General features: G+C 53.7%; 3 protein-coding genes across 6 annotated transcripts; 1 reads left to right on the forward strand and 2 right to left on the reverse strand.

Moving 5' to 3' along the window:
* Window positions 1-640: 640 nt before the first annotated feature.
* TMEM143 (transmembrane protein 143) lies at window positions 641-8,298 on the reverse strand. The gene is made up of 8 exons (XM_029074322.2): window positions 8,054-8,298; window positions 7,340-7,565; window positions 6,232-6,336; window positions 4,671-4,865; window positions 4,222-4,352; window positions 3,349-3,628; window positions 2,321-2,501; window positions 641-1,578 (listed from the first exon to the last, which is right to left on the reverse strand). Exons 1-8 carry the CDS (start codon window positions 8,092-8,094, stop codon window positions 1,325-1,327), a joined length of 1,413 nt encoding a protein of 470 aa, XP_028930155.1. The 5' UTR covers window positions 8,095-8,298; the 3' UTR covers window positions 641-1,324.
* A 142-nt stretch (window positions 8,299-8,440) lies between these two features.
* SYNGR4 (synaptogyrin 4) lies at window positions 8,441-14,393 on the forward strand. 4 transcript variants are annotated; one of them, XM_029074039.2, is made up of 5 exons: window positions 8,441-8,521; window positions 9,050-9,251; window positions 12,576-12,813; window positions 13,258-13,397; window positions 14,092-14,393. In XM_029074039.2, exons 2-5 carry the CDS (start codon window positions 9,159-9,161, stop codon window positions 14,314-14,316), a joined length of 696 nt encoding a protein of 231 aa, XP_028929872.1. In that variant the 5' UTR covers window positions 8,441-8,521; window positions 9,050-9,158; the 3' UTR covers window positions 14,317-14,393. The 4 variants fall into 4 exon arrangements, with proteins under 4 accessions (XP_028929872.1, XP_028929871.1, XP_028929873.1 ...); XM_029074038.2 differs by having other exon boundaries at window positions 8,460-8,539; XM_029074040.2 differs by lacking the exon at window positions 8,441-8,521 and adding an exon at window positions 8,590-8,667.
* A 222-nt stretch (window positions 14,394-14,615) lies between these two features.
* KDELR1 (KDEL endoplasmic reticulum protein retention receptor 1) lies at window positions 14,616-18,733 on the reverse strand. Its single transcript, XM_029074042.1, has 5 exons — window positions 18,534-18,733; window positions 16,858-16,958; window positions 16,429-16,587; window positions 15,748-16,000; window positions 14,616-15,358 (listed from the first exon to the last, which is right to left on the reverse strand). Exons 1-5 carry the CDS (start codon window positions 18,622-18,624, stop codon window positions 15,324-15,326), a joined length of 639 nt encoding a protein of 212 aa, XP_028929875.1. The 5' UTR covers window positions 18,625-18,733; the 3' UTR covers window positions 14,616-15,323.
* Between the last annotated feature and the right edge of the window lie 1,955 nt (window positions 18,734-20,688).

The raw sequence follows: 20,688 nt of genomic DNA on the forward strand, positions 1-20,688 counted from the left end.
TCAAGGTGCAAAGATCACGGCCAAGTCAGCCCTCCCTTAGCCTCAGGGCCCTAAGCAGTGTGGCCTAGTGGAAAGAGCACAAGCTTGGGAGTCAAAGGACCTGGGTTCTGATCCTAGCTCTGCCACTTCTCTGCTGGGTGATACTGGGCAAATCACTTCTCTGTGCCTCAGTTTCCTCATATGTAAAATGAGGCTTAAATACTGTTCTCGCTCCTATTTAGACTTTGAGCCCCTTTCTGGGGCAGGTACTGTGTCCAACCTGCTTAACCCAGTGTTTAGTACAGTGTTTGGCGCACAGTAGAAACTCTGAGAAACAGCGGGGTCTAGAGGAAAGAACATGGGCCTGAGAGTGAGAGGACCTGGTTTCTAATCCCAGCTTCCCCCCTTGTCTGCTGTGTGACTTTGAGCAAGTTGCTTCATTTCTCTGTGCCTCAGTTCCCTCATCTGCAAAATTCAATCCCTGTTTTCCCTCCAACTTGGACTGTGAACCCCATGTGGGATCCAGTTATCTTGTATTTAACCCAGCACTTAGTACAGTGCTTGGCACATAATAGGTGCTTAAGTACCACAATTATTATTATAGGAAGCATTTTCCAATTATCACAATTTCTATTATTATGATGGACCCTGGCATTCCAACAATGGTATAAATAAGACTTTATTAAGCTCCCTGAGGGAGTGACTCTGCGGCTACAAGACGGTGCTGAGGGAGAGAGGCACCCCCAGCCCCCGCCAGACGGTGCAAGTGCTGCAGCGGCCCGAGCTTGGGGGTCATCAATATTGCACGAGGATGGGGGAGGACAGCCGCGATGGATAGGGGAGAGGAAAGGGAGAAGATGAGGAGGATGGAGAAGAGGTAGCATATGTCCCCAAGAGTCCTAGGGTGGCAGGCAAAGGCAGAATTACCCCCAGGGTTTGGGGGGGCTGGGCACCAAGGCACTAGGAGGAGGTTGTTGGGGGAAGAAAGGTGCAGGGGTCTGTAGGAGGGCTCCCCAGTTAAGGAGGAAGGGGTATGGGGTAGCCTTAGTGTAGGCATCCTGGGGAGGAGTGTGGGGGAAGGGGCTTCTTGGGTTCTGAGGCACAGAGAAAGGGAACGGGAATTCTGGAGAGTAGAGGAGGAGAGAGGAGGGCCTGGAGGGGCGGGGGAGTGTTCCTGGGCCAGGATGCACAGAGAAAGGGAATGGGAATTCTGGAGCAGGGAGGAACTGAGGAGGAGGGCCAAGGGTGGGGGTGGGGGTATTCCTGGGCCAGGATGCCCAAATGGACTGAGTTAGGGGCAGTGGGGGATAGAGGTGAATTGGGAGTCCCCCGGGGTCCCTGGGTGTCAGTGTCCTTGGGGCAAATTCTGGGGAGAGCCCTCTGAGGCCTTGGAGGTGGTAATGGCAGGGTCCATATGGGAGTCCTGAGGGTTGGGGGGAAGAGGGAGGGGCTGGAGGGGATGGGGAGGAGCAGTGGGTGGGAGCTCCTCGGGGAGGGTGCGCAGATGGGAGATAGCCCGGGCTCCGTTGAAGCACACGTCAAAGCCGCTGTGGGCCAGCAGCCAGTTCTCCACCTGCTCCTGGAGCCAGTGCGCTGCCTCTGGGGGTAGAGGGCCACAGATGACAGATGTCAGAGAGGAGTGAAGGCCCCCTCCCCGCCTCACTCAACCCATCCAAGCCCTCCACTCTACCTTCCCCGAAGCAGAGCCCAGAATGCCCACACCCAGTCCGGGGGCCGGCCAGCAGAAAGACAGGGTCCATCTGGACTCTGGGGTAATCTTCCTACCCTCTACTCGGGAGCCAAACAACTTGAGAGCAGGGATTCCTGGGATTCAAAGTTGGGGGGCCCAAGAGATGGGCGCTGGGAGCGGCCCACATTCCCCTGTGCGAGCTCCAAACCTGGAAGTTTGGGGGGCAGCATCCCTGTGCTTCAAGGCAGGAGGCCCAGCTGCAGCATGGTGGAGTGGAGGAGTGGGGAGTGACTGGGCAGGAGGGGGAAGGGGGCAGGGTACCTAGCTGCCCCACTGGTTGTTCTGCCTCCTAGAAGCATCCGGACACTGCCCTAGGCCCTCCTGGTGGCAGAGGTGTAGAGAGGATTAGCAAACCTCCAGAGATCCCCAGTAGTTACTATCTCCGAAGCAGGATCCAGATTAGTGCCCGGTGTCCAGGGGATTGTTGGGCGGTGGGGGGGGGGAACCCCAGGTGGGTGACTCTACTCTCTCCTCAGGCCCCAGGTGTCCAATCTCCCCACGTTCTCCAGTTGTCCCAAGGTGGGGCCACTGTTCAATGTACCATGACTGGCGTGGTGGGTGGGGAGGGCAAGAAGGGGGTGGGGTCCCTACCTTCAGGGGGCCCAGGTTCTCGGCGCCCTAAGAAGCTGTGAGCCAACAGGGCCTCCTTGGCATGCTCCTCCTGTGCCCGCAGCACCAGGGCGCTCAGCAGCTCCGAATTGTTGGATGTGCTGCGGAAGTATAGCATGTGGGCCAACTCCAGGGCCTGCCGGTTCCGCCACTGCCCAAACATCTATGGGAGAGGAGGTGGGGTCAGAGACCCGGGGGGACACCCTCCCCCCAGGATTCAGGTCCCAGGGAGTCTCCACCCTCCTGGTACCCAGGCACCTGATTCTCCCTCTCTACAGCATCCCCACGTCAGCCTCCGATCTTCCCCTGAGCTCTGGGAGGGGGGCTAAGATTATTATTATTATATTATATAATAATAGTGGTATTTGTTACGCACTTATTATGTGCCAGGCACTGTTCTAAGTCCTGGTTAGATAATCAGGTTGGACACAGTCCCTGTCCCACGTAGTGCTCACAGCCGTATCCCACTCTGCCACTTGTCTGGGGTGGGATCTTGGCATGTCACTTCATCATCATCATCATAATTACGGTATTTGTTAAGCACTTACTTTATGCCAGGCACTGTGCTAAGCGCTGGGGTGGATACAAGTAAATCAAGTTGGACACAGTCCCCATCCTACATAGGGCTCACAATTTCAATTCCCATTTTATAGATCAGGAAACTGAGGCCCAGAGAAGTGAAGTGACCTCCCCAAGGTCACACAGTAGACAAGTGGCGAAGCCAGGACTAGAACCTAAGACCTTCTGACTTTCCGGCCCAGGCTCTATCCACTAGCCCGCACTGCTTCTAAGAGACCCGTAGGGAGCAGCCTGGAGTCTCCCCCTCTGGACTGTAAGCAGGGAATATGTCTGCTTATTCTTGCATTTTACTTTCCCTAGCGCTTAGTACAGTGCTCTGCACACAGTAAGCACTCAATAAATACAACTGAATGAATGAATGGAGCCCCAAGGAAGACTGTGGGGGTGGGGCGGGAAGGGAGAAAGGGGCGGGGGCGGGCGGAGGGCCTCACCTTAGAGGCTCGGACGCCCATGAACCCGGCGAAGAGGAACAGGAGGAGGGAGGAGGCGATTTTGAGGTCGGACAGGACCACCATGCCGACGTTGACGAAGACGGCCAGGCCGCTGATCAGCAGGGTGCCGTGGAGCAGGGCGCGCTGCAGAAAGGGCGTCCGCACCTTCAGCTCGGGCAACAGCTGCTCCAGCCCCTCCAGTGGCGTGTCCTTAAAGCTCTTCAGCACCATGTGTCCTTTCCGGGTTCGGGCCGCCACCACCACCCGCTTAAAGTACCGCCTGGACGGAGGTCGGAGAGGAAGCTAGAGGTCAGAGGGGGCGAGACCGAATCCCAGGACTCTCCCACAGACACCCGAAGTCCCCCCCCGAGAGTCCCACCTGCAGTCTAACCTCCCTCTCTCAAGCTGCAGCCCAGGATATTCTGGAGAGTGAGGGCTAAATGCCATCATTCGTTCATTCAGTCATTTATTGAGCACTTACTATTGCAGAGCACTGTACTAAGCGCTTGGGAGAGTACAACAATAAACAGACACAGTCCCTGTCTACAACGAGCTTACAGTCTAGAGGGATAATAATAATCCTGGTATTTGTTAAGTACTTACTACGTGCCAGGCACCGAACTAAGCGTTGGAGGGGATACAAGCAAATCGGGTTGGAAACAGTCCCTGTCCCACGTAGGGCTCACGGTTTCAATTCCCATTTTATAGATGAGGTAGCTTAGGGACAGAGAAGTAAAGTGACTTGCCCAAGGTCACACAGCAGACAAGTGACGGAGCCAGGATTAGGACCCATAAAGCGGGAGGGAGTTCAGGGCCAGAGGGAACTTGGGCAAGGGGTCAAATCCATCCTAGTAGGGCATTCTCCCGTCTCACCTCTCAGCAGGGGGGGATTTGGTGAAGAAGCCACGCTCCGACCCCACGCTGGACTTCAGCGGGAGCCGCCCGACCCTTTGGCCCAGGGCCCAGAACTGCATGTAGACATACTGGTCCAGGTTGACATTCACCTGGGGTGGGGCAGGGGAGATGGCAGCTGTTTGTGGGGTAGAGTAGGCCACTGCTCCTGCCTCAAGTTTCCAGAGATCCCAATGTCCCCTGAACCCCAACTCCCATCAATCCCGGTGGTTCCTGGACACTGCCCTACAGGCTGAAAGGAACATTAATTTTTACAGTCTCCTAGACTGAGTGGGTCCAGGAGGGTCTCTCCCCGGGGCCCTCCTTCGCAGGTCGGGTGTTTCACACTTTCCAGCTCCCATGATCTTCCTCTAGATCAGGGGCCGGCCACCCCAGGGGCTGCTGGGTGGTTGTAGTCCCCTGGCTCGTACCTGGACCTCATCCTGAGGGTGGTGGACGACGAGGGCGTAGGCCACAGCATCCTCCGACAAGGGTGAGAAGTTGGCCTGGGCCAGCAGCGGCTCTAACTGCCGCAAGACCTCCTGCTCTTTGGTCAAGCGCTGGAGGTCCGTTAGTGATGGCTCCTCCAGGCTTTCTCGATCGGGGTTAATTGGACAGTACAGAGTCTGGGAGGGTGGAGAAGAGAAGGCGGGAGAAAGAAGCAGGGGTCAGGCATAATTAGACACGCTTCAGGCCCCTGGCCACACTTTCTCAGCAATATCAACTCCATCGTACCGTATTCTTTCCAGCACTTAGTATGGTGCTCTGCCCCCTATAAAGTCTCAAGCAACACCTCAGTCGGTGCTTCTTTGCCACCCAACTGGGTGGCAAACTGGGCCTATCCTTGGCTCCGTGCCTGCCCCGGCCAGCTGGGTCATTAAGGGCACCAGAAGTAATAATAATAATAGTGGTATCTAATAATAACAATAATATCTGTGGTATTTGTTAAGCACTTACCATGTGCTGATCATTGTACTAAGCACCAGGAAGGATACAAGCAAATCGGGTTGGACACAGTCCCTATCCCACATGGTGCTCACAGTCTCAAACCCCACTTTACGGATGAGGTAACTGAGGCCCAGAGAAGTGAAGTGACTTGCCCAAGGTCACACAGCAGACAAGTGGCACAGCCAGAATTAGAACCCATGACCTTCTGACACCCAGGCCACCCTGCTTGTCATGGTAAACGCTGAAAGAGTAAATCCAGAACTACACACGTACACACAAACACAAACGCACGTAACTGGAGCTGTCAGCCAATCTGGCAGGATTTGAAGCCTTCAGTGTTAGCCCAATCTCTCAATTCTCTTGCCTAATGCCAACCCATCCTTCCTGCCTCTCACAGCTGCCCTGAGTGCTCACAACACAGTAGCCCATCACCTGTTTCTCCCTCCCCACCGCTCTCAGGATGCTCCGGCAGAGGTACGGACTCACAGGATGCCAGGAAAGGGGAAATGGAGAGTGGGAGGCCGTGGGCCTGAGGAGGAGGAGGAAGTCCAGGTCTTTTCCAGCCCCCATAACCTGGATTTAGCCCTGCTCCAGCCCCACAGCACTTATGTCCATATCTGTAATTTATTTCTAGACTGTAACCTCACTGTGGGCAGGGAATGTGTCTGTTACACTGTACTCTCCCAGGCCTGGGAGTCAAAGGATCTGGGTTCTAATTCCGGCTCCACCACTTGTCTGCTGCGTGACCTTGGGCAAATCACTTAACTTCTCAGTGCCTCAGTCACCTCATCTGTAAAATGGGGATTAAATCTTCTTCCCTCTGATTTAGACTGGGGCCCCATGTGGGACAGGGACTGTGTCCAACTTATCTTGTACCTACCCCAGGCTTAGTACAGTGCCTGGCACAAGTAAGTGTTTAATATCATTAAGGTCCACGCAGCCTCCCAATCTAATGAAACCTGGTTAAAACAGAAACAGGGGACAAGGAAAATCACCCATTCCCCTCCCCATGTTCGTGAAGGCCCAGGCCCCTCCTTCCGTTACCTGAAGCTGGGTGAGAATGAGGTGGTAATGGTACAGGATGCAGGAGTCCACATGGATCGCGAATGCCAGGAGATCTGCTTTTTCCGCAGGGGTGGTATGAAACTCCTGTGCATGGAGGTCAAGAGCGAAAAGCTAGGAAACTGAGGCAAGGATGAGGAAACAAAGTCCAGAAGACTTCTGAAGCAACCACTCCTGCTTAAAATCCACTCCTTCAAACTGGAGTGGGAGACACTGAACCAAAATCTTCTCTAAAGTTAGAAGGAGGGTGCACTAGGATTTGTATCCTTTATTTACCCTCTCCCTCAGCCCCACAGCACTTTTGTACATATCCGTAATGTAATGTAATCCGTCTGTCTCCCCCTGTAGACTGCAAGCTCATTGTGGATGGGGAATGTGTCTATCATCTCTGTTATAGTGTACTCTCCCAAGTGCTTCGTACCATGCTCTGCACACAGTAAGTGCTCAATAAAGATAATTGATTGATTAAAGGTGATCAACTCCCTAAAGCTTCCCAGCAACCCATCAGCCGATTAGAATTCCTATCCTGGGCGAGCCATCTCTTGTAGCAGGGAGAGTTGATGTCATAGGAGCTCAGAGGAGTTGGGGTCCAGGCACAATTCCTACTCCCAAAGCTTCTAGAAGGTATTCATTATTCGATCGTATTTACTGAGCACTTACTGTATGTAGAGCACTGTATTAAGCACTTGGGGGAGTACAAAATAACAATAAACAGACCTATTCCCCACCTACATCGAGCTTACAGTCTAGAGAAGCAGCGTGGCTCAGTGGAAAGAGCCCAGGCTTGGGAGTCAGAGGCCGTGGGTTCTAATCCCGGCTCCGCTGCTTGCCAGCTGTGTGACTGTGGGCAAGTCACTTCATTTCTCTGTGCCTCAGTTACCTCATCTGTAAAATGGGATTAAAACCACAAGCCCCACGTGGGACAACTTGCTCACCTTGTATCCCCCAGCGCTTAGAACAGTGCTTTGCACATAGTAAGCGCTTAAATACCACCATTTATTTTTATTTTAGAGGGGGAGACAGACATTAATAGAAATAAACGGTAAGCCGGGGATGGACGCAGGGATGGAGGAAGTTGCTATTCCAGTACCTGCTGGAGAAGTTGCAGCAGCTGGTCCTTCGAGAAGGGGATGAAGCGTTCTCGGTACTGCTGGGCCCAGTCCCGGGGTTCGGTCGGATTCCACATCCTCTTGTATTCACCCATTTTAGAGGCCAGGGAGGAGAGGGGCCGGAATGGCGGGATGCAGCCCCGGCCCCCAGGTCCCCGGGTGGCCCGGGCCACCCGGAGCCAGCAGGGCCCGAGGAGCCTGTGGAAGCTGAAGAAGAGGATGAATTAGAGTTAAACAGGCTGGTACCACCCAATCCCCAGAAGCTGTGTCAGTAAGGGTGTTAGGGTGGCATGGCCAAGGCTTAAGAGGGCCAGGAGCCTCGTGTTTACCAGGTAACACGTTTGGCAAGACTAGGCCGAGGAGCCAGGGTCAAAGGTCACCGGGGGCAGCACCAGTTTTCCAAATCTTGGGAGCCCAGAAATTGGGGTGACCCTCTCCTGGGGGTCAGAGGTCAACGGCCTCACCCACATGATGACTTTGCCCACTCGTTCCCATGTTGCCCAGTTGGCATCACCAGGCTTGGGTCAAAGGTCATGAGGAAATCACCACCAGAGGCCAGTCCTGCGCCCCAGAAGGAAAGCGGTTTCCCCCGGGGACACGGGGCTGGTTCGGCATCGAGTTTCCCGGGAAGCCCCCCCTGAATCCTACACGACGGGCGTGTCGGAGGGGCCGGGCCCGAACATCAGCCCCCTCACCTCAGCCAGGGCGGCCCTGACATTGAGACGCTCTTGCGCATGCGCAAGCGACCGCCGGAGCCCGGGCTCCGCTTCAGCTTTTCCAGAGTCGCATGGCAGGAACGGGCTCTTCCGCTCCGCCCTCAGGCCTCCCTTTTGCGCATGCGTCAAAGATATCGGGCACCGCCCTGCCAGAGGCGCATGCGCTTTACTTAAGCCTCCTCTTTTCCCCCCTCCCTTTTTCCGTGCGTCACTCCACATCTCGCACATGCGCTTCTTTCTTTCCTCTTCTCCCGCGCCTCGGGAGGAGCAACATAAGGGGGGGGGGGGGGAAGGCTAGGCCTGCGCGTGCGCCGCGGCCGCCAACGGCCGCCGAGGCCCCGCCCCCTTCCCCGCCCAGCAGCCGGGAAAGGACGTGGGAAGTAGCCAATCAGAGAGCGGGGGAGGCGGGCCAACGCGCAGAGGCGGGAAAAGGGGGGGTGAAGGAAGGTGAGAGGAGTCTGGGAGGTGAGAAACAGACGAGGCACCTTACCTCTGGGGACGAAAGAGTCTTCCAAAAAGAGTGAAAAAAGCCCTCAGCGAATCCCAGGAACCATCCCCATTCCCTCCGTGCCTTCCCAACCTGCCCCCAAGGGGTATAAAACCAAAATCGATTGACTGGAGCAGGGGAAAGTGGCACCTCCATTTTGAGAGTTAATGGAGGGAACCATGGGGTCAAGCCTCCCCTCTTCGGTCTCTGTTAATGGCGATGGGGCGAGGGGCCAGGCAGAGGGGAGAGTCTAGAATTCCGTATCCTCCTAAACCCATTCTGACTCCTATTCCTTGAAAGGATCCTGAGAGGAAGCCCCAGGCCTAGGAAGACCCATTGAGAAATCCCCATCAGCAGCCATCTCCCCCCCTTATTCATCTCCAAAGAACTTCCCCTCCAACCTCATTCTCCTTTCCACTTTATTCCCCGGTCATTCCCGAACCCCCCAAAAGCCCACCACCTCCCAACCCTTGTGTTTCCTTTCTCAGGCACCTTCCCTGAGTGGTGAAGAACCTCTGTTTTCCCGAAATACCCCTCTCAGAGCTGGGAAGAGACATTTCAACCATCCCACATCTCTGGAAGGAAAGAGACGCTGAGATGCATGTCCCTGAAAGCTTGCGGGACCTGGCAGGCAGCGAGGCAGTGCAGTTCCTGAAGAAACGTAAAACGGTCGCACGGATCTTTGCTGGGGTGAGGGTTGAGCCCCCCCATTCCTCCCCCCACCCTGTTACTAGAAACCTCCTCATCCCATTCCTCCTTATCCCACTACTGTGGGGGAAACAGGCTTTTGAAGACACAGAGTCGAGGGGCAGGATCCCGGGCATCCCGATTCCTGATCCCATACCCTCTCCAACTATCTAAATATAGTTACTTACCTCAGTCAGGCAATGTACTAATACATGGAAAGAGCATGGGCCTGGAAGTCAAGATACCTGGGTTCTATTTCCAGCTCCATCACTTGCCTATGTGACCTTGGGCAAGCCACTTAACTTCTCTGTGCTTCAGTTTCCTCATCCGTAAAAGACACCTGTTTTCCCTCTTAAGTGGTGAACCCTATATAAGAGAAGGAATGTGGCCCATATGCTTATATTGATTTTTATCTACTGCCTTAGTACAGTGCTTGAAACATAATAAGCGCTTAATAAATACTATTATTATTATTATTTAGTTAGGTCTGATGGAGACCTGTCATGGCCCTTACAAGAGTTTTTGTTCTATCAGAAGAGACATAGAGACCATCCACAGCAGTATGAGTAGATCGATAAAGCCAGGGCTTAATTTAAACTGAGGTTTGCCAGGGCTCACCCCTGGCAATCCTGGACAGATCCTCAGGAGCTCTAGGCTTAGAACTGGAAGGAATAGCTCCCAAAGAATACATCTCCCAGCTCCTTCTGTTCCTTACATGCCCTAGTGGAAAGAACCCAGGGCTGGGAGTCAAAGGACATGTGTTCTAATCCTGGCTCCGCCACTTGTCTAATTGTGTGACCTTAGGCAACTCACTTCACTCCTCTGTGCCCCAGTTCCCTAATCTGCTAAATGGGGATTCAATACTCATTCTCCCACATACTTAGACTGTAAGTCTCATTTGAGACTTGGTTATTTTGTATCTACCCCAGCACTTAGTACAGTGTATGACACATAGCAATCGTTTAACAAATACTGTAATTGTTAAGCCCACTGTGGGCAAGAAACAAGTCTCATGGTTCTGTGTACTTTCCCCAGGGCGTAGCACAGGGCATCTTACCCAATAGATACTCACATACCATTACTTCTTTCAAACCCCTCAACTTTCAGTCTGGTAATTCCAAAGCAATGCCTGTAGATTGATTTATGATTTATGATTCATTAGCTGTAGAAGTAGAACCAGCCATTAGAACCCTGGCATCTTTTCAAGGAAAAAATTAAGTTTGGATTCAGTAAGATAAGAATATGTTGAGGAGGAGAGGGACACGAATTATGTCTGTAGTTAGAGAAGGGATGATGATCCTTGAGGAAAGCGTTTTTATGGCTTTCTTAAGCAGGACTGTTGGGGTAGAGTGGGTAGAGATCAGGAGTGTTGCTTGATTTGAAAGGAATATCGTGGAAATTGCTAGAAATTATTCAAATTAGCCCCACACCTTTGAGGCAAGAATTCTGTCCCTTCAATATCTTCTCTGAGCCTCTCTGAGAGAGAGTGAAGAAGGGGGACCATTTTCCTAGACCAGAGGAGGGAGGGTGGGGAAAAGATGGCTACCAGAATAGGAAGGAGAGGCAGAGGACCTAGGAGTCTGTTACCCACACCTTGGGATGCACTCCCATGGATGAGTTGGGATATCAGCCCTTCATGATATTCAAAAATATAATGAATCTGAAGGAGGTTCAGAAAATAGTGATTGAGATAATCAGTGGTATGAAGAGGCTTCCTCATGACAGATTTTTTTTTTTAAAGATAAGAACTTCACAGTTGGGCTAAAGACCACGAGAGATTATGATTGAAACCTACAAAATCCTGAAGGTGAAAACAGGGCGAACCTAGATTCCCACAGATTCAGCAGTCCCAGCAGTCCCAGGAAGCACCCACTGAAGTTTGAAGGCAGTCCATTTAGCACAAGAGAAAAAATCTTCAAGTGGTAAACGTATGGAATTTGTTATCCCAGGAATTTTTGCAGGTCATGGACATCAAGAGTTGTTTAGATGAATTAATATATGAGAAATCTGAAATGGGTTCCTAGAAGGGAGAGATATTAAATGGCACGGACTTAACCTTCAGAGTGGATACCAAAGTATTTTTCCCGTAAGATTGGGTTGCCAGTGCTAGAGGCAGGAAACCCGGCTGGTTTGATCTGATCTGGCAGTGGCATTGCTCCTGGTCTTTTCTTACAAGCTTATCTCCCTTCCTCCAATCTCCCACTACAGGGCTGAGTCAGTAGGGAGAGCAGACTTTGCCCACTTTTAGCTTCCACTCTTCCCCTCTCTTCATTCCATCTCCTCCTTACGGCAGAGCTAGGAGGCTTGAAACCAACTCAGCCTCTATTTCTACTCCTTTCCCTGCCTGCAATTAGCTTCTTCAGTGCACTTTTGCTCACAGCTCCCACATTTCGGCTTTGGCAGGGGAACTCGAGATGCGGGGAGAAAAGTCGAATCCATCGGCCCCTTTTCCATCAAGCATTCAGTCCCCTAACCTCCCTTGTCCCGGTTCTGGTTGGGGAAATGGTAAATGGTTGAGCCAGAGGAAGGGAAAGAACAGTACTGGACTGTTTCCTGCAGATCCTGGGGGAGCCCATTGTGATGTTGGATTTTCTACAGGCTTCCCTTTGGTCCCTCACCTGAGCTCTGTGGGTTTCGGACTTTGGGTTCTCCCGGGGGATTTGGGTTGGTCCTGGGTCAGTAAGGAGAGCAGTCTTTGCCCACTTTTAGCTTCCACTCTTCCCCGTTTTGGTGAAGCTTGATTGATTCAGGGTCCAAAATCGAGGTGTTGCACGGGGAAAGGGAGAAAAGTTGAGGTGTAAGGGTCTCCAAGGAAACAGAAAGGCAAAATACCTGGATCCCCAGGATGGCTGGGGGATAGGAATAGGACCCCTGGGTCCCCAAGGAAAAGATGTCAGACTAAATCAGATCCTCCAAGGTACCCGCTAACATGCGATCCAGGCTGAGGAAAAATCTGGGAAAAGGCCACAGTCTTCACTCTATTTTTCTTTTTTAAAATGGTATTTATTGAACACTTACTATATGACTATGTGCTGGGCACTGTACTTAGTTACTAAGCGCTGGGGTAGATACAAGCTAATCAGGTTAGACACAGTTTCTATCCCATATGGAGCTCACCGTCTCAATCCCCATTTTGCAGATGAGGTAACTGAAGCAGAGAAGTTAAGTGACTGACCTAAGGTCATACAGTAGTGGGAGATCTGGGATTTGAACCGAGGTCCTTCTGACTCCCAGACCCATGCTCTATCCGTTAGGCCAGGCTACCTCCCCCTTCTCTCTGCCCTACCTGCATATCTGACTCGGTCTCACCCCTGCCCTCTCCCCCAGGTCTTCTCCCTTATCATTTTTGCTTCACTGATGACTGACGGCTACATGAATGTAAGCAGTTCCCCACAGCTGCACTGTGTGCTCAACAACAATGGGGCAGCCTGCAGGTATGCCATCGTGGCCGGCTTCCTGGCTTTCCTCGGGAGCCTCGTCTTTCTCATACTTGACACCCAAGAGCCCTACATCACCGGCACCCGCCTCACCACCGTCATTTTCCTCCTGGACTTTGTGCTGTCTGGTAAGCCCTCCCTACCCCAACTCTACCCTCTCTGCAGATCCCCCCGCCATGCCCTGACCCCAAAGTCCTACCCAAGTCTTCCCCATTTTCCCCCACCCCTCTCTGGCCTCATTCCTAGTCCCCCTCCCCCTTTCTCTTCTCCCCTTCGCTGGAATCTGATCGTGGTTTGGTGCCTTTTAACCTCCTTGTGTACCCTGAACCCTGATATCTCCAGCTGCCACCTCTCCCTCTCCAAGACACAGATGACCTGCTCCCCTGCACTTGGCTTTACCCTCCCCCACATATTTGCTTCCCTCAGTGATCCCCAAATCTTTCTTTCCGGTCCCTTAATTCACCTCAGGGTCCCAGGTTTCCTCTGCCCACCCCCCAGCCCCTAGATCTCACCACCCCCACCTACTACCCCTTCAGGAATCCAGGTGTCTCACCCCATTTCTGTCTCCACAGTCATTTGGGCAAGTGTCTGGTTTGTTGGCTTCTGCTTCTTGGCCAACCAGTGGGCACGCTCCCCTCCTCACCACTACCTGCTGGGCAGTGGCAGTGCAAGAGCCAGCATCTCCTTTGCCTTCTTCTCCATCCCTGTCTGGGTAAGGATGCTTCATCCCTTACTTCTCAGCCTCATTCATTCATTCAATTCATTCAATAGTATTTATTGAGCGCTTACTATGTGCAGAGCACTGTACTAAGCGCTTGGAATGAACAAGTTGGCAACAGATAGAGACAGTCCCTGCCGTTTGACGGGCTTACAGCCTCATGCCTTTCCCATAGTCCTCTATTCCCAACCCCCTACCTTCTGCCCCATATATCACCCTCATGGTCCTCCTACCTTCCCTCTTGGCCATTCTTTGCCCTTCCCCCCATCCTTCTCCCCTCATGCTCCCCCTCCAAAAGGGTCCTCTTCTCCCAATTTGGTCTTTGTTCTCCAACCTATGACCTGTCACAGACACTCCTCCTAATATTCCCCTCCATCTCTTTCCTGCCTGTATTCTCCTGCTGATTCTTAATATCCCCTCCCTAGGCCTGGCCCCTGACCTCAGTACTGCACTCTTAGATCTCCACCACCTTGGGCTTTGTCCCCCAGAGTCCTGCCTGTCTTCCTACTCCCAAATTTTCCATGATTGGTGGGAGAAGGATTCTGAACCAGTCTTTTCCCACTTCCCCTGCCACTCCTCCAATTCCACCGAAAATACCACACACACCATTCCTCCCTCCTCATTCCAAGCAACAGCACCCACTAAGATCTGTTTTCTCACCTCCTCCTACCCCGACCCCAACCTCCAGGTGTACCTGGCATACCTGGCCCTACAGGACCTGCGCAGTGACCCGCCTGTGCCCTACAAGTTGTCCCTGGATGAGGGGGGTGTGATCATGGCCGTGACCACGCTGTCTTCCTCCTCCACCACCGCCACCATTATCCCCAACAGCCCAGGCCACCCTGGATCCAACCCTCCACCCTACTCAGCCACCCCCAAGCTCACCCACCTTGCCATTATAAATGATAATTAGCTTGGTTATGTATATTCTCTGATTAAACAGAATTCCCCTCCTCCCCCAGCCCCCCAAAAAAGTGATTGTGGAACATAGCCTCTGCCTGGTTTCTATTTTGTCTTTCCACAGGGAGGGGCTACAGGGTAAATTAAATCCCTGGAAGAACTGGGGGCGTGGGAAGGGAGTCGGGGTGGACAGTTGGGGTCAGTGTTCCTCAGTCTTTGGAAGGAGATGAGACTTGGGATCTGGGTGGGCAGGAAACTGAGGCAGAGCAGCAGTGAAGGTTTGACAAATGAGAATGAACGGGAGGACAGGAGTAGAGAAAGCAAGAGGCCTTGTTCTCCTCCTGTTTTATTTCAAGTGAACAAGAAATCAACCATCAATTCTGTACAAAAACAAGGAACTGGCCAGATTAGGAGTCCCCTAACCCCCATTCCCTTTCCATCCCCTCCCTCTTTGCCAAAAAAAAAAAAAAATTAAGAAAGTTGGGGCCCCTGCCCCCATCCTCTATCAAAAAGGACACACCCTCTCCCATCCCAGGAAGGTGTCTTAGCATTTGGCAAATTGAACCATTCTTCAGGGGGAGGGAGAGAAAGCGGGGAGGTAGGGGGCAGACTAGAAAGAGAAACATCATGGGGAATGTGGAAGCGGGGGACTGTATCCATGACAACCTCCTGACCAACAAGTTTATAAAAAATAAGGGCTCGGAGCAGGAGGGAGAGAAAAATCATCGGAATCAAAAAACCCAAAGAGCAGAAAGATTTTTTTTTCTTTTTTCTCTAAAAGGCAAAAACTACAAATGGCTGCAACTCCAGGCGATCAAATGCCCAAGGCCTCAGCACTCATCCCCCCCGAAGTTGGCTCCTCGGGAGCCTGGGGCAGGGGTACTGGGTTAGGTCCGTCATTAAAAAAAATCACCCCTGGGCAAAAAGGCCCCGTCCCTTCCGTGGCAACCCCGCCCCAGCTTCTGCCACCATCTTTTCCTGTGGCCGTCTCTGCTCCAGGGGTCACCTTGGGAACTGGAACTATGCTGGCAAACTCAGCTTCTTCCCCTTTAGAACTGTGTGAGAGAAAGAGAGAAGGGACAAGGTCACACTGCCCCAGACCGGGTTCCCCTGCAACTTACACATTACCTCGGAAACGAGCCTGGTCCCTGGCTTCCAAGGCCTGGGCAGCGGAGGTGGGGTTAGGGAGTGACAGGTAAACTGCTTGTGGAGAGGTGGGAACCTGCGGGGAGGGATGTGGGGGTGGGGTGTGGAGGTGGGATGCCTGGGTCCCCGGAAGAAACAGAAACTTGGACAGAAGGACACCTGAGACCCAAAGGGCCAGGGAACTGGCGGCTCAGGAACTAGAACACTACAACTGAAGTCAGGGAGGACGAGGGAAGCCCTAGCCCCCTCCTCTCCTTTCCCTCATGACCCCAGCTTTCCCCATCTCCCCTGGCTTCACCTTTGGTGATGTAGAGGTAGAAGAAGTCACAGTAGAGAACCGTCTGCACCAAGCCGGCCACGATGGCAATGAGGTCGAAGAAGCCCTCAAACTGGTAGCGCCAGATCCAGTTGAAGAGGTAGAGGGTGCGATAGACCCCCAGAGCAAACAGGTAGTGACTGGTGATGGTCTCCGCCTCGCCTGTCTTGCTGACCATGAACAGCTGTGGCAGGATGGCCACTGACTCCAGGTAGATGGAGAAGGTCCAGAGGATCTAGGGAGGGTGGGAGAGGAGCGAAGAGAAAGGGAGGGGACAGTGGGACTTAAGTGGGAAGGGCAAGACTCCCCCCACACTCCCCTGTTTCTCCTTCGACCTTCCCAAAGTCCCACTTGTTTTTTAGGCCTATCAACTACTCTTCTATTAAAAATAATCATGCAGGCTTTTGGGAGGTTCCGCTGAAAATATTGCTTAGCATTCGTAAGTGCTACCGGGATCGCTGGAGAAGACAGTGAGAGAAGAGGTGAGACTGTAAGGTCACTGTGGGCAGGGAACGTGTCTACCAAGTTTGTTGTTATTGTCCTTTTCCAAGCGTCAAGTACAGTACTCTGCACACAGTCAGTGCTCAATAAATACCTTGACTGAGCGGGACCGGCCAGGCTCTACCGAACATCAAGGACATCTGCCCTCCTCTCCAACCTTACCTCAAGCGGGGTGAAGTCGTGGTTGACGAGAAAGGCCAGGAGGGCCGTGGGGACCACGAGGAACTCCACCCGGAAGGTATCATGGTTCCCATCGTACGTGGCCTTGAACTTGCTGTAGATCATCCAGACGGTAGCGAAGGAGCAGGAGATGTACACCACCTGCCGCCAGAGAGACACAAGGATCGGCTCAGATCCGGTTCTCCCCCGGGGACCAGGGGATCCTGACCTCAGGCCCCCTAGTCCTTCAGGGATCCAGGTGTCACAGGCCTGCCCTCCCTCCCTGCTCTCCTCCCTGCCAGGCTGTGATCCTCTTGCTCATCAGCCCTCCCCCACCCCGAGAGGCAAACTGGAGGGAGACCCCAGGGAGGTGGAGGCCTCCCCCAAGCCCATCTTCCCAGCCCTCCCCGACACACACACACACACGCATACCTTCATGGATGTGTTGTAGAGAGAAATGAAGTTAGTGAATAGATCCAGGTACCGGGCAGTGAAGACAACAGCAAACAAAATCTGACTCTTTCCTGAGATCCCTGTGCGGGAAGAGGGGCCGGGCAGGATCCAGTAAGGCAAGGGAAATGGGGGAAAAAGAACCGGAGAGCCGAGAAAGCTAAAAGTGCAAGGTGCTGGACCCAGGAGGAGCCTGGAGGAGAGGGCAGGAAAGAGGCAGGGAGAGGGGGAAAATGGGGAGGGGAGGGGATTGGAAGGAGAGATTGAGGGCAAGGGGAGAGCCGGGCAGGAAGAAGGATGGGAAGGGGAGAACGGGTCTGACAAGGATAAGGAGAGGAAAGTACGGAATGAGAAGGAAAAGTAGGACCCAGCTGTGGGGGGAGAATGGGGAAAGGAGGTGAGGAAAATGGGAGTGACGGCAGATAGGCAGAGAGCATGGAGAGGGAAGGGTGGGATGGGGAGAGGAGTGCAGACGGGCTTGGGGAAAGGAAACAGAGTCCACAGCGATCAGAAGCAGGATGACTGCTTTGAATGGGGAGCAGGAGAGGGATGGGGCAGGCAGAAGGGATGGAGGAACGAGACACAGTGCCCAGGGACGGGGGGTGGGTGGACGAGGCAAGGGGGAGAAGGAGAGGGCCAGAGGAGTGGGGTGAGTGGGTTGGGGAACGAAGACTGGAAAAAGGAGAGGGGACCGGAGTGGGGCAAAATCCTGTAGGGGAGAGAAGGGGTTGGGGTATGAGCATGTGACAGGGGGTGGGACGTGAAGGCCAGGGACAGTAGAAGTGGGGACAGACCGGGGCCAGGAGGAACGGGAGACGATGGGGCTGCTTCCGAGGGAGATTCAAAACCCCAGTCTCGCACCCGTCCAACGTTTCTCCTCCCCGGGGTGACAGGGGCCGCGACGGTTTCTCACCGCCTCCTTCCCTCCCTCCCTCCCTCCCGAGCGCCGAGGCCTGCACCTCCCTTAAGCAGGGCCCTTTCCCGGCCCCGCCCAGCCTGGAGGGAGAGGCATTGGGCCGGCCCAAGCCTTACTCCAGCCCGGGGCTGCGGGCCTTGAGCTAGGCCTCACTGATCGCCCCCCTCTCCCCGGCTCCGGGGGCAAAGGGGTCCTTCCACCCGACGTTTCCCCACCCTCTGCCCTCTCCCAGGAAGTTGGGAGGTTGGTTAGGAGGGAAGGGAGGAGGGATGTGTCCGGCTGGGCCCGGCCCCTCCCTCCTCCGCCTCTTCCACGTCACCAGCTTCCCCCCACACCTCCTCCACACACACACTCCCCAGGACCCCCCAACTTTTGCCAACGTCACCCCTCCTTCTGAGAGACCCCCCCAACCCAAAGTGGGGAGGGCCCGGGCGCTAAGGGGAGGGAGAAGAGGTTGCCCCCCAAAACAATCCCGGATTTCCCAAGTCTTCGAGCACCCACTTCGAAATGCCCCGAAGGCCCAGTCGAGGCCCTAAAGATGGGGCAGGGGTCTCTAAGCCAAAAGGGGGGGCAGGTTCCTCACTGGCCTGTACCCCGGTTCTACCCGGGGGTCCCCCGAGGTGACCCTCATCATCTCAGTCCCCCCACCATCACCCCCACCTCCCCCGGGAGGTCTCCCCCCCGACCCCCAAGCTCTTCTCGTTGCCCCTCCGACCGACTCCGAGCCCGGGATCCTCCTTACCGGCGCAAGACCGCGTCTTCCAGATCTTAAGCAAGAGAAGGATGATCGCCAGGAGGTGGGAGAGGTCTCCCAGGAAGCGAAACAGATTCATGGCGATAGGAGTCGGGGGGTCCCCCGGAGGGGCTGGGGAGGGGTGCCGGAGAGAGAGCCGAGGCCCAGGAGCTGGAGCAGCAGGCGGCAGCGACGGAGGAGGAGAAAGAGGAGGAGGAGGAGGAGAAAGAGGAGGAGGAGGAGGAGGAGGAGGGAGCCGAGAGCTGGCAGCTCCTCCCCCAGAGGGGCCGGCCCGAGGTTGGGAGGGGCGGAGAAGCATCGGGAGCGGGGACAGACCCAACCCCGCTCCTCCTGGATTCATTCAATCGTATTTAATGAGCGCTTACTATGTGCAGAGCACCGTACTAAGCGCTTGGAACGGACAATTCGGCAACACATAGAGACAATCCCTGCCCATTGACGGGCTTGGATCTGCCCTCCACCCCACAGTTCCCGTTTCCTCTCTCAGACTCTCCCAAATAATAATGATGTTGGTATTAAGGGCTTACTATGGGCAGAGCACTGTTCTAAGCGCTGGAGTATGCAAGGTCATCAGGTTGTCCCACATGAGGCTCACAGTCTTCATCCCCATTTTACAGATGAGGTCACTGTAAAGTGACTTGCCTACAGTCACACTGCTGACAAGTGGCAGAGCTGGGATTCGAATCCATGACCCCTGACTCCCGAGCCCGGGCTCTTTCCACTGAGCCACGCTGCTTAAATCCCGCTCCCCACTCCCCTGACGATGTCTTCTTCCCCTGACCTGCCCCCCTCAAAATCTTACCTTGCCTGCTGTGCCCTCTCCCACAGCCCGAAATCCCTACTCCCTATTATCTCCTGTGTAATCGATCAATAAAATTTATTGAGCGCTTGCCATGTGCTCCCCCCTTATAATAATAATAATAATAATGGCATTTGTTAAGCGCTTACTATGTGCAAAGCACTGTTCTAAGCGCTGGGGAGGATACAAGATGATGAGGTTGTCCCAAGTGGGGCTCACAGCCTTAATGCCCATTTTACAGATGAGGTAACTGAGGCACAGAGAAGTTAAATGACACCCAAAGTCACATAGCTGACAAGCAGCAGAGCTGAGATTTGAACCCGTGACCTTTGACTCTCTAGCCCGTGCTCTTTCCACTGAGCCACGCTGCTTCTAGACTGTGAGCCCCTTATTGGACAGGGATTGTCTCTATTGGTTGCTGAATTGTACTTTCCAAGCGCTTAGTACAATGCTCTGCACACAGTAAGTGGTCAATAAATACGATTGAATGAATGTATGAATAAATGCAGAACACTGCACTAAGCGATTGGGAGAGTACAATATGACAGAGTTGGTAGACACATTCCCCGCCCACAATGAGCTTACAGCCTAGAGGGTTAGACAGATATTAATATAAATAAATAAATTACAGATATGTACATAAGTGCTATGGGGCTGAGGGTGGGGTGAATTAAGTTGATGTTCTCTCCATCCTCCGGCCCCCTCTCATCTGCTTTTCTCCAGCACCCTAAAAATCCTGCTCCCTTCCCTTCTTTGCATGTGCCTTTCTTGGACACCTCTGGATCGATCCTGTCTCTCAGCCCCTTGGCCCCTCTTTCCGTGCTTTCCCCTCGACAACACAGAATCCCTGATTTCCACGACCCTGTCTCACAACACCCCTCCCCAAATCCCTATTCTTCTAATCCAGGTTTTCTGTTACCTCAGTTCTCTTCCCCTCTGAATTCCACAAGTCCCTCAGCTTTCCAGGAACCACTTCCTCTTATATGGATTCCGAACTGATTCCCCCTGGCCCCGACCCCCCTAAGGACTGGGTATCTTGTCCCCATTAAGGGCAGGGGGTTCACCAGACAACTGTACAGAGTTCAGTGTTTCTGAGGGCAAGATTACAGAAGGTGGAGAGGTGGGGTGCTAGGGGGAACTGTGAGGGAGAGAGAGCTGGAAGATGAGGGTGGGTACCCAGGTGGTGGGACCAGACGTTTGAGAGGATGAGCAAGAGGGTCCCTGAAGAGCTGGATGTGGAGGAGAAAAAAGACTGGAGAGAAAGAGAGAAGAGCTCAATGGGGGGTGCTAGAGGTATGGGAGTCAGTCAGGAAGGGCAGTGGATTTGGATTTGAGGGCTGGGAG

The sequence above is a fragment of the Ornithorhynchus anatinus genome, chromosome 10, assembly GCF_004115215.2.
Source record: "Ornithorhynchus anatinus isolate Pmale09 chromosome 10, mOrnAna1.pri.v4, whole genome shotgun sequence".
In the NCBI taxonomy this organism is placed as follows: Eukaryota; Metazoa; Chordata; class Mammalia; order Monotremata; family Ornithorhynchidae; genus Ornithorhynchus; species Ornithorhynchus anatinus.

Bases quoted from the DNA above. Each gene is read 5' to 3' on its own strand.
- TMEM143 (XM_029074322.2), bottom strand. From the start codon at position 8,094: ATGCGCAAGAGCGTCTCAATGTCAGGGCCGCCCTGGCTGAG. The intron at 6,337-7,339 runs GTACTGGAATAG...CTCCATGCACAG, and splicing joins TGCTGCAACTTCTCCAGCAG to GAGTTTCATACCACCCCTGC. The intron at 1,579-2,320 runs GTAGGGACCCCA...CTCTACCCCCAG, and splicing joins AGAACCTGGGCCCCCTGAAG to AGGCAGCGCACTGGCTCCAG.
- KDELR1 (XM_029074042.1), bottom strand. From the start codon at position 18,624: ATGAATCTGTTTCGCTTCCTGGGAGACCTCTCCCACCTCCTGGCGATC. The intron at 16,001-16,428 runs GTAAGGTTGGAG...CACCCTCCCTAG, and splicing joins ACGACTTCACCCCGCTTGAG to ATCCTCTGGACCTTCTCCAT. The intron at 15,359-15,747 runs GTGAAGCCAGGG...TCTCTCACACAG, and splicing joins CTACCTCTACATCACCAAAG to TTCTAAAGGGGAAGAAGCTG.
- SYNGR4 (XM_029074039.2), top strand. From the start codon at position 9,159: ATGCATGTCCCTGAAAGCTTGCGGGACCTGGCAGGCAGCGAGGCAGTG. The intron at 12,814-13,257 runs GTAAGCCCTCCC...CTGTCTCCACAG, and splicing joins CCTGGACTTTGTGCTGTCTG to TCATTTGGGCAAGTGTCTGG. The intron at 13,398-14,091 runs GTAAGGATGCTT...CCCAACCTCCAG, and splicing joins TCTTCTCCATCCCTGTCTGG to GTGTACCTGGCATACCTGGC.